General features: G+C 49.7%; 2 protein-coding genes across 3 annotated transcripts in view; one reads left to right on the top strand and one right to left on the bottom strand.

The window, feature by feature from the left end:
- Positions 1–17,726, top strand: part of DPP7 (dipeptidyl peptidase 7) — a 27,683-nt gene continuing 9,957 nt past the window's right edge. For both annotated transcript variants that reach the window (XM_060270424.1, XM_060270425.1), the window contains exons 1-8: positions 1–114; positions 1,881–1,994; positions 3,696–3,835; positions 3,947–4,110; positions 5,564–5,699; positions 5,863–5,944; positions 6,828–6,994; positions 8,326–8,386. In XM_060270424.1, coding sequence (XP_060126407.1) covers positions 48–114; positions 1,881–1,994; positions 3,696–3,835; positions 3,947–4,110; positions 5,564–5,699; positions 5,863–5,944; positions 6,828–6,994; positions 8,326–8,386 — 931 coding nt within the window. In that variant the 5' untranslated portion in view covers positions 1–47. The remainder of the gene's footprint in view (positions 115–1,880; positions 1,995–3,695; positions 3,836–3,946; positions 4,111–5,563; positions 5,700–5,862; positions 5,945–6,827; positions 6,995–8,325; positions 8,387–17,726) is intronic.
- LOC118084251 (kelch-like protein 13) overlaps positions 8,380–17,726 on the bottom strand; it is an 11,024-nt gene continuing 1,677 nt past the window's right edge. The window contains exons 2-4 of the mRNA XM_060270422.1: positions 14,745–14,997; positions 11,058–11,218; positions 8,380–9,327 (exon numbers count right to left, since the gene is read on the bottom strand). Of these exons, the coding sequence (XP_060126405.1) occupies positions 8,938–9,327; positions 11,058–11,218; positions 14,745–14,997 (804 nt within the window). The 3' untranslated portion in view covers positions 8,380–8,937. The remainder of the gene's footprint in view (positions 9,328–11,057; positions 11,219–14,744; positions 14,998–17,726) is intronic.

Below are 17,726 nucleotides of genomic sequence, written 5' to 3' on the forward strand. Positions count from 1 at the left end.
CGCCACCCCTTAGCCACGCTGCAGAAGAAGGGACCCACGCCGTGGTCATGGATACGCGACCCGCGCTCTACCTGCGCCTCCTCGCTCTGGCGATAATGCTGGGGGTCCTTGCAGGTGAGGCGGCGGCGGGCAGGCCTCGGGTCCGCTGCTCCCAGAGAGAGGGTCAGCTTCCCGCTCCATTCCTCCTGGAGCTCCGTTGCCGTCATTTCCCGCCCACCCCACTCTGGAACTCTGCCCATGCTCAGAGACGCCCTCCTTTCCTTTTCTTCCATCCCATGCAGGCGTAAGGTTCTAGTCGGTGAAAAATGCGGATATAGGTGGTGGTGATCGCAGGGGCATGCAACTCTGCACATGCTCAGGTGCATCAGGGGGAAGGGAGGCAAGAGTGCACAGGAATACATGCAGTCTCCTTTGTGAATGTATTTATTCGTTCTTCGTTAATTCCTTATTTCAGGGTCTTCCTGGGTTGAGTTTGTTTGTGAGGCGGAAAGCATGTGATGGAGAAGTACAGTCTTCACAGGCTCAGGAGCAATTCCCTTATAATTAACCCCCACAACTCAGAGCCCCCACCCCATCCCGGTCCACTTGGTGAACATATAAAGCTGCTTTGCTAGTGTTTTCTGGGGCTGTTTTGGGTAGGAGTGCTTCTGAGCATTTGCAGAGAGCACCACCCCTCTCATTCAGTAACTTCAAATCAGCTGGTTGCAGTTTATAATTCTGTCTTGCAATAGACACTTCCACAGTTTTGAGCAATATCAGCCATGGCTTGTGTGTCAAGGGCTAGTGGACATGCTTCCTGGGAAGATTTGAGCTCCACAACTTCATGTTTTGGAGCAACAAACAGTTCCAGCCCTACTTCAATCCTCCTTACCTTCCTTTTACATTTCTTAATACAGTCATACCTCTGGTTGTGTCCGCTTCAGGTTGCGTATTTTCAGGTTAAGTACGTGGCAGACCCAGAAGTGTTTACTTCTGGGCTTCGCCGCGTGCGCACATGCGCAAAAACAGTCTTCACACATACACGGAAGCGCTGCTCCAGATATGTACTTTTCGGTGTGAGACCATCCCGGAACGGATCAGGTACGTATCCAGAGGTACCACTGTATCCAGACCTGACCAGAAATGCCATGTTTTTTGCTTTTTTTAAAAAAATAATAATATTAATTTCTGCAGCACATGCTTCACCAAATTTGCAGCCTTGAATAATTGTTTGACAGTACAGTGGTGCCTCGCTAGACGAATGCCCTGTAAGATGAATTTTTCGCTTAACGAATAGGTTTTGCGATCGGAGGTTTCCTCGCAAGACGACAAGGTTTTCTATGGCCGCTGCTTTGTCTTGCGAAGCGTGGCCATAAAAACCTCTGATCACAAAACCTAGCGAAAGGGGCATTTGTCTAGTGAAAGGGGAACCAGCTGCAGCGCGGAAAGAAGGCAAAGGAAGATCAGCTGAGCGCCTCTCAGCTGATTTTCCTTTGCCTTCTTTTCGCACTGCAGCTGGTTCCCCTTTGTGTTCCGCTGGTCTCTGCCAGTTGCCACAAGCAGTTAGGGGCAACCGGCAGAGACCAGCGGAACACTAGCGCGGGAAGAAGGCAAAGGTCTTCCCCCGCCGCCTGTCCGTTCCAGGCGGGAGGCGGCGGTGAGGAGAAAATTAAATTCGTTTAGCGAGGCACCACTATAACAGAGAAATACAGCCAGCATTTTGGAGTGGCAGAGGAAAGGAAGTAAAGCCTAGCTGTTCTTGTACAATAGAATCCACAGCAGAGCAGATTTAACGGAGCAGATATTGGGGTAGTTGACAACTTTTCCATGGTCAGTGGATTGACTGTGCCATTTTTTTACCCCCCTTCTATCTGAAAGTGACGTGGTTTGTTTCTTTTAAGGTTACAGAAACCCCCAGATTGACTTCAAAGAGAAATTTTTTGAGCAGTGGCTAGATCACTTCAACTTCGAAACCTACAGCAACAAAACTTTTGCCCAGAGATACCTCATCACAGGTATGCTTTTGAAGTGGTGATGAAAATATATAAAAACATGAAAAGATGTCTTCTAGATTGGAGCAAGCATTTATCTATTTCAGTATCCTGTCTCACCACAATGACCAGCCAGGTCCTCTGGGAGGCCCACAAGCGGGACATGAGACCAATAGTCTTCTCAGAGAAGACGGAGAGAAGTCTTCTTATTATATGTGTACGAAATAAATAAATGCTATGGGAATCCAAAAGCTAGTGTCACCAGCACCTTCCATAAATTAATTGTGTGTTAATGGCCCATTTTGTCTCATACCAAGTTAGACCTTTGGCCCATCTCGTCCCATGTTGCCTCCTCTGACTGAAGCGGTCCTTCAAGGCTTCAGGCAGAGGCTGGCCTTTCCTAGTCCGGCTACTTAAAATGTTTTTGTTTCCTGGAGATGCCAGAGATCGAACTTGGGCCCTTCTTTTTGAAATACGTGAACTTTACTGTTGAGCTATGGGGGCTTCCCTGATGTGGACAGCCCCTTAATATCAAATATGTCCATATCATTCTACATTCCTTAGTTAATTTGAGCAGGTGTCCACTTATCTGGAGTGATTAACAATCTGTGGGCAAAAGCAGTGCTTCAAAGAGCCCACCTCCCCGCAGGGCTGATTGCTGTGGCACACAGATGGGCCCTCCAGATCTTGTGGGGCTCCTGCTCTCTGCCTCAGCCAGCACAGCTGATGACAGGGATTATGGTAGTCCTAACAACATCTGAAGGGCCCAGCAGCTGGGCCCCAGCCTCCATTTTCACTCTGGCAGCACCCAAAGGTGCAATTAGTGCCAGTTCCAATGCTGAAGACCAATCAGAAAGTTGAGCATTGTGCTATTGTAGAAGGGAAACGAATATGGCAATCCTAATACAGTGGTGCCTCGCTAGACGAAATTAATTCGTTCCAGGACTCAATTCGTCCTACGAAAATTTCGTCTAGCGAGGCACCGTTTCCCATAGGAATGCATTAAAAGTAAATTAATGGCAGCAAAACACCCCCGCATCGGTGCGCTTCGTCTCCGTCACCCGGAGGCGAAGAGCACCGATGGGGGGGACGTTTTCGCTGGCTGCCTCCCCCAGGCCAAGGGGAAGGCAGACGGCAAAACACCCCCGCATCGGCGCGCTTCGCCTCCGTCACCCGGAGGCAAAGCGCGCCAATGGGGGGACGTTTTGCCGCCTGCCTTCCCCTTGGCTTGGGGGAGGCGGCCAGCGAATCCACTTCTCCCCCCCTTCTTCTCACGCTACAGCCTTTGTGTTCCACTGGTCTCTGCCGGTTGCCCCTCACCGGCAGAGACCAGCGGAACACAAAGGGGAACGAGCTGCAGCGCAGGAAGAAGGCAAAGAAAGATCAGCTGAGAGGCGGTGACAGCTGTCAGCGCCTCTCAGCTGATCTTCCTTTGCCTTCTTCCTGCGCTGCAGCTCCTTCCCCTTTCGCTAGAGGAATGCCCTGTAGGTTTTGTGATTGGAGGTTTTTATGGCCACGCTTCACAAGACGAAGCAGCGGCCATAAAAAACCTCGTCTTGCGAGGCAACCTCCGATCGCAAAACCTATTCGTATAGCGGAAATTTCATTAAGCAGGGCATTCGTTAAGCAGAGGCACCACTGTACAGGCAAGTTTCTTAGAGGTCTCTGTGTCCTTAAACGGGATTCTTCTTAGTTGCCTTAATGTACTTCTGCTGCGTCACACAGATAAATACTGGAAGAGGGAGGCTGGACCCATCTTCTTCTACACCGGGAATGAAGGAGATGTCTGGGCCTTTGCTCAGAACAGCGGCTTCATCCTGGAGCTAGCTGAGCAGCAGAATGCCCTGGTGGTCTTTGCGGAGCATGTGAGTGTTTTTTGCAAAGGTGTCCCTATTGCCTAAGGCAGTGTGCTTGATGAGGATTATGGTGACCTTGTTGTCTGAGATGTCTCTTCTGCTCCTCTACTGGCTTTTCAGAGATACTATGGGAAGTCGCTTCCATTTGGGGCAGCGTCATTGCAGAGGGAAAACGCTGGCCTTCTGAGTGTGGAGCAAGCCCTCGCTGACTATGCAGTTCTCATCATGGCACTGAAGAAGCAGTACGCAGCGCAGGACTCCCCTGTCATTGCATTTGGAGGCAGGTGAGGGCTCCCTCGCTTGTTCCTCCTAGCAGTTATCTGCAGCTGATGTGTGCAATGTTCTTCGTGCAGGGCTGGCAAAATATTTCCAAGTTGCTGTATACCAGCTGTCTTTTGGAGGGTGGGGGTGGGGTCCTGTTCTGAACAGGGAATGAGGCAGATATTTCAAATGTTTAGGCACCACCATCTAAACTTCATAGTAACCAAGATTTCTCCAAAGGGTTGACTTAACTATGGCCATTTATTTATTTATTTATTTATTTATATCCCGCCCATCTGGCTGGGTTTTCCCCGCCACTCTGGGCGGCTTCCAACAAATACTGAAATACATTAAAATATCACAGATTAAAAACTTCCCTAAACAGGGCTGCCTTTAGGTGTTTTCTAAATGTCAGGTACAGTAGTTGTTGTTCTCCTTGACCTCCGATGGAAAGGCATTCCTCAGGGCGGGTGCCACTACCGAGAAGGCCCTCCGCCTGGTTCCCTGTAGCTTTGCTTCTCGCAGTGAGGGAACCGCCAGAAGGCCCTCGGCGCTGGACCTCAGTGTCCGGGCTGAACAATGGGGGTGGAGACGCTCCTTCAGGTATATAGGACCGAGGCCGTTTAGGGCTTTTAAGGTCCAGCACCAAGGAAGGTGAAGAGAGCTCATGGGCCAAAAGAAGTTGAAGTATGAAAAGATTGGAGCCCAGTATGTTAGGTGCGTGCAATGCTAGCTTTCCCCCCAAACTGGGGATTGCTTGAATCGGTATTTACTCTGGGACTGTTTAGGTTGGAAGTTCAGTGCCCTGAATTGTATTCTCTCTGGGGCATGCATCATGGCATGCTTAGTGGGCCACCCTGGACACAGGCATGCCTTGGCAGATCTTGTCATGTGCTTGTTCTCTACAGCACTCCAACTGGAAACACTCTAAAGCAGGCATCCCCAAACTGCGGCCCTCCAGATGTTTTGGCCTACAACTCCCATGATCCCTAGATAACAGGACCAGTGGTCAGGGATGATGGGAATTGTAGTCCAAAACATCTGGAGGGCCGAAGTTTGGGGATGCCTGCTCTAAAGTCTCCAGGGAAATTATAGCTCCTCCCCTAGGATAATAGCTGTCCCTTGTCTGAAGTAAAAAGATCATTTGCCCCAAGAATCACACTGAGCAGGGGCCACACTTTTCTTCCCCTCTTACCTGGGGCCAATAATACCCTTTCCTTCTGAGCAATGGGGTCTGAGTTTGGCGCGAGCTACTTGGGAAGGGAAGAAGCCAAAGTTCAGCCATTTTGCCCACTTCCTCTTGGCTCTTGTATTCTGACTCTTTGAGGGTGGCCAATCTGCACCTGCTAATTCAGGCCAACAATTTGAAGAGACTTCTGTCCCTTTCCAGTGAGCAATCAGTCCACCTGAGTGTCTCATGGTGTCAAAGAACATAACTTGCTTCTTTTTCTCTCGCTTTTCTTCCCTGCCCTCCAGTTACGGAGGGATGCTGAGTGCCTACATGAGAATGAAGTATCCCAACATAGTGGCTGGCGCTCTAGCTGCCAGTGCCCCTGTGTTGTCTGTGGCTGGGATTGGAGACTCCAATCAGTTCTTCAGGGATGTCACAGCGGTAAGCTTTTGAGTGGGCTCATTTCCTCTTTCTAGGCAAACCTCCTAATCCTCATCGTAAAATGATGTGCCTGAACCTGTGAAGTGGTATGAAAGTCGCAGGCTCCCTCAAAGATGCAATTCACTTAAATCAGAAAAGGCATTTTGTCTCTCTCTTTTTCCAGGACTTTCAGAACTACAGTCCGGACTGTGCCAAGGCTGTACGAGAAGCATTTAGGCAAATCAAAGACCTGTACCTGGCTGGAGGTAAAGTGAGCTCACCTGTCAGACAAGGAACAGCCCCTTGGGAGAGAGGACTTTTAAGATACAAGACCTCTGGAGCAGCTATAGAATAAACAAATTGCTTTAAAATGGTGTTTTAGGAAAGCAGTACCCCTCCCATCTTGAGTGTCCATAGGAAAATAAACAATTTTTGAAGGAAATGTGCCCACTTTAATTGGGCAGCACTTCTATAGCTAATACAGTGGAACCTCGGTTTATGAACACCTCGGTTTATGAATTTTCGGTTTATGAACACCGCGGACCCATCTGGAATGGATTAATTCATTTTCCATTACTTTCAATGGGAAAGTTCGCTTCAGTTTATGAACGCTTCAGGTTATGAACAGACTTCCGGAACCAATTACACCCATGCTTCAGTTTATGAACGCTTCAGTTTAAGTACTCCGTGGACCCATCTGAAATGGATTAATCCACTTTCCATTACTTTCAATGGGAAAGTTCGCTTCAGTTTATGAACGCTTCAGTTTAAGTACCCTGCGGACCGTCTGGAACAGATTAATCCACTTTCCATTACTTTCAATGGGAAAGTTCGCTTCAGTTTATGAACGCTTCAGTTAATGAACAGACTTCGGGAACCAATTGTGTTCATAAACCGAGGTACCACTGTACACATTGCCCCCCCCCCACAATGTAAGCAGTCAGTTGACTAAGCACTGGAGTTTAAAACCATGAGGTCTAGGCACTTCATTTTTCTTTTGAATGAAAGCGGAAAAGCTCACTCATCCAAGCACTGCATAGCCCAAACACTATACTTAGGCTGCTATCCTAAAGCATACTAGCCTCTATGAATGTGGTGAGACACACTTAATCATTCACCACACTGCACATCTCTCTTCTCCACATTCAGCTTACGAGAAGATCAGCCATGGGATGTCTACATGCCAAAAGCTTTCGTCTAAGGATGATGTCTACCAGCTCTTCGGATTTGCCCGGAATGCCTTCACCATGATAGCCATGATGGACTACCCTTACGAGACGGACTTTATGGGCCATTTCCCAGCAAATCCTGTCAAGGTGAGGCCTGCCCAGATCAGGCAAATTAATGAGCCAGAGAACGCTCAACTTCCCCAGCTCCACAGTTTGCCACTGGGCTGGGCTGAAGCTCTCACAGCATGTCTATAGGCCTACCTATAGTAGTCATTTGAATGTTTGCTTACAGTGGTACCTTAACTTACGAAGACGATCCATTCCGCGGCCGTCTTTGTAAGTCGAGGTTTTTGGACGTCGAAGCACCACTTGTGCGCATGCGCTGACTGCGCGCGCCGTTCTGTGCAGGTGCAGACCGTGCGGCAAAAAGACTTCTGGGGTTGTCGACTTCGGAAGTCGAAACCTTCGGAAGTTGAAGTGTTCGAATGTCAAGGTATGACTGTATTTTAAAACATCTCAAACCACACTACCGCCAGCCATCTTTTGTGGAGCTTATCCTGCCTGGTACTGATTTATACCCGACACAGGTTAACGTAGTTATAAAAACCTGGGTTCCTCGTTCTTTCTTGCAAGAGACCCTGGTTAATGTTGCGAGTGTTTGCAGGTGCCCCCTCAAAAGGCCGCACCAAAGTATTTCTGGTCTGGTCTGTCCACACTGTCTGCTCAACAGGGAGGAAACTTGAGCGAGCATTACAGAAGAGGAGGGTGTTTGTTGCCATTTTACGGATGATAAACATAGAATCTTAGAAATGTAGAATTGGAAGGGACCCCAAGGGTCATCTAGTTCAACCCCCTGCAAAGCAGGAATCTCAACTAAAGCACCCATGACAGATAGCCATCCAACCGCTCTAAAAAACCTCCAAGGAAGGAGAGTCCTAATATAATAGTCATACCTCATGTTACGTTTGCTTCATGTTACGTTTTTTCAGGTTGCTTCGTGCATGCGCACAAGCACCAAATTGCACCGTGCACTTGCGCAGATACAGCGCTTAAGGTTGCGGGCTTTTCATGTTGTGAACGGGCCTCCGGAATGGATCCCGTTCACAACCAGAGGTACCACTGTATAGGTACATAATATAAGAAGTATACTGTTTACATAGCAATGGGATCATTTTATGACCATCTGCTAGGGTGAAATTGTATAATGTTAATGCTGGAACTCCCCTTTGACTCTAGGTCTGGTAGGCTGAAAATGCACAGGAAACCCAGAAGTTATTCTGTCAGTCTTTTGAACTTTCACCTTAGCCATAACCAGCCTTTGTAAGCAGCTTTTTCCATCATTGTTTTATTTCATTTTTATTTTTGCAGTGACCAATGTATTTTGTTAGTTTCAGCTAAGATCCTGTAACTTGCTTCCAATTTCTCTTTGGCTCTCTAAAAACCTAATTTGTGTGTGTGTGTTTGTGTGTTTAACTCAGATTGGCTGTGAGCTGATGCTGCTGAACAAGGACCGGATCAGGGGCTTGGCAGCTCTTAGTGGTGAGTGACTGTAAGACATCTGACTTCCTTCCAAAGTGTACATGAGCACTGTGCTTTCTCTCAGGTTGTGTTAGGCCTGAAAATGTGCATGTTATGTAGGCTGTATTCAGACAGTCCTCTTTAAGCCACGCTTTTGAGGGGAGCAGGGGCAAGCCTTGAGCTTGCGTGCTCCCTTCTCTCTCCTCTCACCTCCTACCAGCCTTTCTTCAGTACACAAAGGAAGGTTAGACATTTCTGCTTCTGGTTTGCACACAAAGCAGGATTCCAAGCCGGGATAAAAGCATGTCTCTGGATTCTGCCTTACAGGCAAACTATGGTTTGCTCAAACTGCCACATTTAGACAGACTGGTAAGCTACTGGGAGATTCTAATCTCCTGCCCTCATATGTGGAGGATGGAGTACACGAACCTTAGGCTCATTCCCAGTCGTCCAGGCCGTGGATGGGGAGGCCATCTGAATGTGGCCACAGGCTTGGAAATAATCAGGTGCAACTTGCATTCATTTCAGTGGGGCTTCTACCAGAGATCTTCCTCCTGGGTTTTGCCCACAGCCTAAAGAGTTGGCTGGGTTGAAGTCTTGCTAGTGATGAGCAGGTTGAGGGTGGATTTCTTCTTGCTAGCAGCTGAAGGCCCCTCTCCATTCTGCTGCCGCTCACCTGCGACCAGGTGGCGCGGCAGCTGGACAAAGAAAGAGGCATGATCCACCAAAGCCTTGGGCAAGGAGCCCGCCTTTTCCCACGCTTTCCCACCAGGGTTGCAGATGTAGACGCCGTCCTCTTTCCTCTTCTGTCTCACTGATCCACCACCCGTGATGTACAATTGCTGCTCGTGCACAGCAAGACCAAACTGACAAAGGTCGAAGGGCGAGAGACTGAGCAGGGTCCACTGATCACTAACCGGGCAGTAGTACTCCATCTCGTTCACAGGAACCCATTCCTGAGCCTGTAAAGAACCAAATATCAGAAGGGTGGATCCCGTCCCTGTTCAGTGGAGGGCGAGGGAGGTATGCTGCGGCTCCAGCAGACAGCACGGCCTGCCAGTTGTTCAGGCAGACCCCTGGGCAAACCTGACACAGAAGTTGTTATAAGGCAGCCTTTCCCTTCCTGGTGCCCCGTAGATGTTTCAGAATGCAACTCCCACCAGACCCGCCTACCCAGTAGTCCAGAAACATTGGGAAGGTTGCATGTGAGCCACCCCTGGCTTTCAAGAGGCCAAAGAGCAGCTCTTGTCAGTTGGTGTAGAAGCTGTGCTGGTGTGGCCGTTTCCGCTAATTGCACAAGAGACCTTTGCAATGCATTGTTCAGCTGCCACCCCCCACCCCGGTGTTAATCAGTTAGTAGGAATGCTACCAATCTGCTCTGGTTTTAGTTCAAGGGAACACCTGAGTATATGCAGAGGAATGATGATGATGATGATGATGATGATGATGATGATGATTTATATGCCCCCCCCCATCTGACTGGGTTGCCCCAGTCACTCTGGGTGGCTTCCAACAAATTTTAAAGACCAAGATTGTAATGAAGACGTTTCTGACTTCATCAGGAGACAGACCATGTAGGTGTGTTCCAGGGAACCCGTGTTTTCCCCAAATGATTGTATTTTCTGTCCACGTGTTAGGTTTATTATCTGCAAAACGCCAACCCTTTGGGGAAATAAAACATCTAAAACTGACAGGAATCTGCTTCTCAGTCATGGAACCCAGTCTGTCTAACTCTGGGATGCTACTCGCTTAAACAAACCTTAAGACTATGGGTCAAATAGGGAATCAGTCACATAATGGACAAGCCTTTTTTTTTTTTTTGCTTCTTTTCTTTTTTCAGATAATCCTCTCTTTTAAAAAACCTGCTGCCCAGTTAGTTGGCAGCACCTTTAAAAAAATAATCTGTTTGATTAAACTTGGCAGCCTTGTTAATTAGCAAATAAGGGGGAGCCACCTGGCCTTTCAGTCCCAGGTAGTAAAATATATTGGGCAAACCACATGATCCAGCTACATAGAATTGAAGATTTGGAAGGGGCATGAAGAGTTTCTATTTTTTAAAGGGCTTGCTAGTTCCATATGGCTGGGGCGTGTGTGGGTGTGTGGTAAAGCAAGAAATACTTCAATGCCCTGTCAGGAAACCTAGAATATTGTGGTGCAGAGAGCAGCCTCTTCCAACCAGGTGCCCTCCCCCCCCCATATATTGGACCATGTCTCCCATCAGTCTCAGCCAAAATGACTGGTGGTCATTGGTGATGGGAGGTGGGAGCCCAAAACACTTGGAGGTCACCAGTTTGAGGAAGGCTGCCATGGATCGCAAGAGGAGCCCTGCACCTGAATCAGGCCAGAGGGGGCCCCTTCTGGTCCAGCATCCTGCTCTCAAAGTGGACACCCAGATTCCTGTGGGAAACCCACAAGCAGACCTGAGCGCAACAGCCACTCTTCCGCATGTGTGAATATTGACAGGTATCCAGCACCCACCTTAGGAGGGACCCTCCTTTTTCTCTCTAGAGCCATTGCTCCCATTGTCAGAGTGTACAGAAGGGGGTGCTCCCCCTTCTGGGAAGGGAGCCTGGCCACCAGGAAGTGGGCAATGAGAGCACATTGTGTAGCTCAGGGCAACACCAGACATGGAGTACCTGGGGCTGGCGTTTGGGCCCACCACAACTAGTTAAATAAATGAAGTTCAACATACGTTTGCCAGGGCCCTTCCTCCTATGCAGAAGATTCTGTCTCCAGCAATTGCCATTCCGTGGTCACACCGGGCAAAAGTCATGGGCTGGTTCCTGACCCAGCGACGCAGGCGGGAGAGATAGCTGTATGTGTCGCGTAAAGGTTGGCCAGCGGCGAATCCCCCTGGTGAAAACGGGCGAGAGAAGACAGCCCTTCTGGTTGGGTGGCTGTGGTTTTCCCTTTGGGTTGCACAGTAGCCTTTTCTCAAGGTCCTGTGGAAACGAAGTGTCGCGGCGGAGCCTGTTGCCTACCACTTAGCCAAGGCCTCTCCCAAGTCTTAAGAGACTGGATCTTAAAAGGGGGTGCAAAGTGTGCTCACAGTGCTGAGCAGTCTTAGCAATGGCGTTATAACATCACAACCAGGAGAGCTTTTACAGCCCTCTACCTAATCTTTTTCAAATACAGTAATACCTCGGGTTACGAACATGATCCGTTCCGGGTCGCAGTTCATAACCCGAACGCGACCCGAACCACCATTTTGCGCATGCGCAAAGCGGTATTTTCGCTATTTTCGCACTTTGCGCATGCGTGGAGTAAAAAATACTTCCGGGTTTACGGAGTTCGTAACCCGAATTGTTCGCAACCCAAGGTGGTCGTAACCCGAGGTACGACTGTAGCTATGATATTCATTATTTGAACTGTCTCATAGGATTAGCTAACCTTTGGTTTAAACAAAACTAGAGTCTTATTTTGGGGAATTTCACCCCAGACTGTGGTGTAGCTTTCAGTTCTCTTCAGAGTCTACATTTCCTGTCTAGTTTTTGATAAGAAAACCTCAGCCCCTAAATATTTTCCTTCTGAGGAAACAGATAGAGATTTTCCAGTGAAATGAGTCACTCAGCCGGCACCTCGTCAAGGTTTACTTTATTTAGAGGTTTCTTTGAGAAATTTACCGTGTTTCCCCTTTTTTAAGACACCGTCTTATAACTTTTTTTCCTCAAAAAAACACACGGTGTCTTATTTTCAGGGGATGTCTTAATTTTTTAATTATGTTTTTATGGTACCTTAAGGCCTCCTTGGCCGGGCCGGGCCGAGGGCTCGGGGTGCTGCTGGGTGCTCTGCATGGTGCTGCTGGGCGCTCTGCGCAGCAGCAGCAGGTTCCAGGCACCGAGGTGACAGGTCGCTGGCTCTTTGCTCTGCCCAGCGCTGCCGGGCGCTCGGCGCTGCGGAGCGCTCCGCTCTGCAGCCGCCGATTCCGGCGGCGGGGCGGCAGACCTCCTCGGCTGGGGCAGGAAGAGGCCAGGCTGTTGGCTCGGCGCTCCGCCCGCTGCAGGACGCTCCGAGCGCTCGGCGCTGCGGAGCGCTCCGCCCTGCAGCCGCCGATTCCAATGGCGGGGCGGCAGGTCTCCTCAGCCGGGCCAGGAAGAGGCCAGGCCGCTGGCTCGGCGCTCCGCCAGCTGCAGGGCGCTCCGCGCACTCGGCGCTGCGGAGCGCTCCGCTCTGCAGCCGCCGATTCTGACGGCGGGGCGGCAGACCTCCTCGGCTGGGGCAGGAAGAGGCCAGGCTGTTGGCTCGGCGCTCTGCCCGCTGCAGGACGCTCCGAGCGCTCGGCGCTGCGGAGCGCTCCGCCCTGCAGCCGCCGATTCCAATGGCGGGGCGGCAGGTCTCCTCGGCCGGGCCAGGAAGAGGCCAGGCCGCTGGCTCGGCGCTCCGCCAGCTGCAGGGCGCTCCGCGCACTCGGCGCTGCGGAGCGCTCCGCTCTGCAGCCGCCGATTCCGGCGGCGGGGCTGCAGGTCTCCTCAGCTGGGCAAAAAAAAGAGAAAGAGGCTAGGCCGCTGGCTCGGTGCTCCGCTCTGCAGCCGCGGCAGGCCGATCCTATGCGGAGCGAACCTTTATCTGCCCGCGCTTCAGCATGCGGGACCCGGGAGACGCTGCAGCGGGGAGAAACTAACTAAAACAACAACAGGGGGACGAAGAGCGTGCGGGGTGGCAGCAGTAGCGGAGGTGGCGATAGCGAGGCTGGCCACCCTCAGGAGCTCTATCCAGGGCCGTCTTAGGTATGGCTTATTTTCAGGGTGTGGCTTATATTTCTCAAATGCTTGAAAATCCTGCTACGTCTTATATTATGACTACGTCTTAAAAAGGGGGAAACACGGGTATGTTTTTTCTATATCAAGGTTTCTTTGGGGAGATTTAAGCTAATTTTGTTTTTTTGAACAATTATCAGTTTAGTTTTAATATCATTCACTTTATCAAATCTCTCGTTTCAGGGATTTATCACGGTATAGTTTTGTTTTTGCGCTGTTCTCTACTGGTTGGCTCCCCCATCATGGCTGTCTCCTCTTCTCTACTCTTGGCCCTCCCCTCCGGCCCCCGGCAGTCGGTTGAGCATGATAGGAAGGGAGTGTACTCAACCCTCCTCTCAGGCACTCCAATCCAGGGCCCTTCCTTTCCCTTGCTCAATCACCTGATCCTGCCTCTCCCCCACCCCATTTATGCACTGGGATGCTGCTTTTTCAGTACAGATTACACACACACACACACACACACACACACACACACACACACACTGCCCTTCAATTTTAATAAATCCCTAGGGCAGTTTCCGTAAGAAGCAGAAGATAGAAAAATAATTAAAACCCAAACAATACCTATCCAAACAAAATTAGGGATGTGAAGAGTAAAGAGGGAACAAGATATTTAAAGCTAGATTGCTTTTAAGTCTAAAAAGCCTGGGGAAACATTATGGCTTTTGCCTGGCACTGAAAGGCAAACCAAGTAAGTGCCTGCTGGCCTTCTCCGGGGTGGGCATTCCACCATTGGGGCACCACCACTGAAAAGGGCCCCTCTCTCTCTTCCAGCTGGCCACGCAACTCAACCTCACCTGAGGAGGTGGGGGACCCTGCATACAGAAGAGTTTTAACATGCTTCAAGTATGCCAGTCTAATGTTGGAAAGGGCTCTAAAGGTCAGAAGCAGCACTTTGAATTGTGCCAGTGCAATCCACCTGCCATTGTTCTTGTGGTCTTTATTTTATGCTCTTAATTAATGTGCAATATGCTTCAAGCGAGATACTTTTGTACCCTGCCCTGGGCCCATTTGGTAAAGGGCAAACTTAGAAGTGCAAAGGATGAATAAAGCTAAAGGGGCCCCTGACCATTAGGTCCAGTCGTGACCCACTCTGGGGTTGTGGCGCTCATCTCGCTTTACTGGCCGAGGGAGCCAGCATTTGTCCGCAGACAGCTTCCAGGTCATGTGGCCAGCATGACAAAGCCGCTTCTGGCGAACCAGAGCAACGCACGGAAATGCCATTTACCTTCCCGCTGTAGCGGTCCCTATTTATCTACATGATAATGAATACATGAAGCTAGTTTGAAACCCCAGCAGCTGCATTCTGAGGTAATGGTAGTTTCCGAATCCTCTTCAGGGGCAACCCCTAGTAGAGCATATTACAGCAGTCTAAGCTGGAGTTTACAGGAGCACAGGTCACAGCCACATCACCAGGAACCCTCCCTTTCTGCTTTGTCTGTACGCTCCCTTAAAATCAGCAATCCTTAAAAGTGGTCTGCATTCTAGAAGGTGAGGTGAACAAGCACCAGGAGCCCCCTCTTGGAGAATGGCCAACGTCCAGCCTCCCACCCCCTCCCTCCACCCTGGGCCAAGACTTCCGATGGTGGTCCCCCTCGGTCAAGCCATCAGTGGTCTCTCACCTGAGACGTAGAGGATCCCCTTGTGGGTGGCCCCTGCGTGGTCTGCCACGGGCATTGGGAAGGGCGTGATGGGCTGCCATTTGTTCTCCGCCGGCTGGTATTCCTCTGCCGTGTCGGTGAGCGTCCCCAGCAGGGCTCCCCCGCCCACAGCCACGAGGCAGTCGTTCAACACCCCTGCGTGGAAGCGAGTCCGCCGTCCCAGCATGCTTGCCACTTGGAGCCAGCTGCCGTGTCGTGGGTCAAACCTGAACACCTGGAGCCGCAAGGAGCAAAGGGATGACAGGGCTCCAGCTGGCAGGCTGGGAATCGTTCAGCACTCTGGGCAGGCAGGGGAGAGACATTTAAGGGCTCTCCTGCAGCAGCTAGTAGCTAAGTCAGAAGCAGGCAAGGAGTCCCCTTCAGCGAGAAGGCTCGTTTTCCTCTCTGCTGCTTGGTGGGTTTGTATTGCAAGGGTTAATGCTGAGCTGATCTTATACTAAGCTTGTGAATGGGGATGAGGATGATCATAATGATTTACTGTACTAAATTCATAAATTGCTTTATCTTGCCCAGGGCAACCCAAAGCAACTTACAACCACGTAGACACACACAAAAACCTCACGTAGATACATTAAAACCAAACGGGGAGAATAAATACATTAAAAACAACCCACCCACTTCTCAGAGGCCGCATATAATTAAAAGCCTCATAGGGGAACGTTTCTACTTGGGGCCTAAAGGTGTACAATGAAGGCGCCAGCCGAACCTCCCTGAGGGGCATTTCACAAATGGGGAGCCACTACAGAAAAGGCTCTGTTCTCATGTCATGTTGCCACCCTCTGGACCTCTTGGGGAGCAGGCATACAAAGAAGGGCCTCAGGATGATCTCAGGGTCCGGATCAGTTCACATAGCGGTTCTTCAGGTATTGCGGTCTTTAGCCATTAAAGGCTTTATAGGACAAAACCAAGACTGGTTGGTCTTCAAACGGATTGGCAGCCAGTGCAGTTGAGCCAGGACCTGTGTAACTAAAATTCTCAAACAGTTTTGGCCCTGCGAGCAACTTGGCTGTGGAATCCTGCAGCAGCTTGACAAGGATTCTGTGGGGCACATAGTTCATTCCTTTCTATCACTTGCTAGATTTGAGTCCATGGGGCATGCCTTCCTTGCCCTGAGCCCTTTCCAAAGTGCCCCTAGTCTTTCTGGGGTGTGTGATGGATGACAGGGAACTGGAACTGTACCAGAGTAAGATGTCCTAATGATGTAGAAGCGATGTGGAGGACAACAGAATGGGGGCAGGTGAAAGGGAAACGGGATTGTTGGGAAACGGTTTGGCTGTAAATGCAGAGGAACTGATCTGAGATGATCTGGGGGGGCAAATCAGTTGAAGGACTTTTATGTGGCAGTTTGGATGGGAAATTAGCCAACATGCCTTCTGCGGCGTTTCAATTCTAAACCTGCATCTGTGCATATAAATTATTAGCACATGTAAACTCTGCAAAATTGTGCCTGTGGGCCCCAGATCTTTTACATCCCTGCCCTGCTGGTGCATGTGGCTGCAGTAGGAATGTGGCGTTCCACATAGGATGGCTTTGTTGCAGGCTGCTCCTCGGATGACACACCAGTTTATACTCTGCCCATCTGAAATATTTACCCTTGCTTCAGCCACCAGCCCAACCTTATTCTTTCAGCTTTTCCCCTCCCCAGGGGGGGGGGGTGTGCAAGAAAGAAAGAAAGAAAGAAAGAAAGAAAGAAAGAAAGAAAGAAAGAAAGAAAGAAAGAAAGAAAGAAAGAAAAGTCAGTAGCATCAAGTCTTTCCTTCTCCCTTTTGCATTCTGGGGTTGGGGCATCATTCTTGCATAGTGACTCAGCTAGGGGTGTTTACTCTTATTCCAGAAGAATGCACGGCCTTCTGCAAGCCCCAAACAGTGCTTCAAAGGCTCCAGGTTAAGCAAAGTCCCAAGCAGGGACACTCCCACTGAGTAACTGGGGAGACAGTACAGCATTTTGTTGTATGTCTCCCCTTGATAGTAGTTAGACAAGGAATATACAACCACACAAGAGAGGCCTCCCAGATAGATCAAAGGAGGACTGAGGTTATGAAGAAGACAGAGTGTGCGGACCTATCAACATGGGCAGAGCTTGTGAAATCCATGCAGTTTGCTCACTTAAAAAGCCCAGAACTAAGAATTCTATTCTTGTTGCCCAGCCTTCACCAGAAGGTCCCAGGAAGGGTGACAAGAATGGAAGATGTAAGATACAATGTTAGAAACAGTTTAAAGCACATTACAATCACAACTAGAGTGGGTCCTAAAAATATTTATCTCAGGCGTCAAAGGCCAGGGGAGAGAGGCGAGTCTTTGGCACCATGAAAGCTGCATAATGAAGGTGCTTAGGCCTACCTCCCAGGCCACCCATATTTCTGATGGTGGAGCAGTTATTCTGAGAGCCTTCTCTGTACCCAAGAGGGTCTATAGGGAAGGAGGCGGTCTTTCACATATTTGTATCCCAAGTTGCTTAAGGCTTTAAAAGTTAGCATGAGCACCCTAAATTGAACCTGGCAAATGAATGCAATTGTTTTAAATGGGAATTATATAAATTCTAAATTGAATCCCAACCAGTAATCTTGCTGCTGCATTTGGGCCAACTGAAGTTTCCAAGTTGTCTTCAAGGGCAGCCCCATGTAGAGCGCATTGTGGTAATCCAGCCTGGAAGTTACCAGAGTATGTCTGGTCATGTCAGAGATGAGACTTGTTATGTGCCCAACTGGTTAGGCCTTCTACTCGCTCAGATGTTTGTGCTTGTTGTGATTCCCGTCTGTACCTCTTTATTGCAGCCTGATTAGTAGGGTAAGTCACTCTTTGTCCTTTTATGACTGTGTACCAAGACTGCTGTATTTGGTGCTTCCTCCTCTGAGGATTAAAGGGCTCATTCTTTGGGGAACTGGGCTGCCTTTTGCTTGCACCTACCCCTATGGGCACTCATAACTTTGCTGGGATGTGTGT

The sequence above is a fragment of the Zootoca vivipara genome, chromosome Z (assembly GCF_963506605.1).
Source record: "Zootoca vivipara chromosome Z, rZooViv1.1, whole genome shotgun sequence".
NCBI lineage: Eukaryota > Metazoa > Chordata > Lepidosauria > Squamata > Lacertidae > Zootoca > Zootoca vivipara.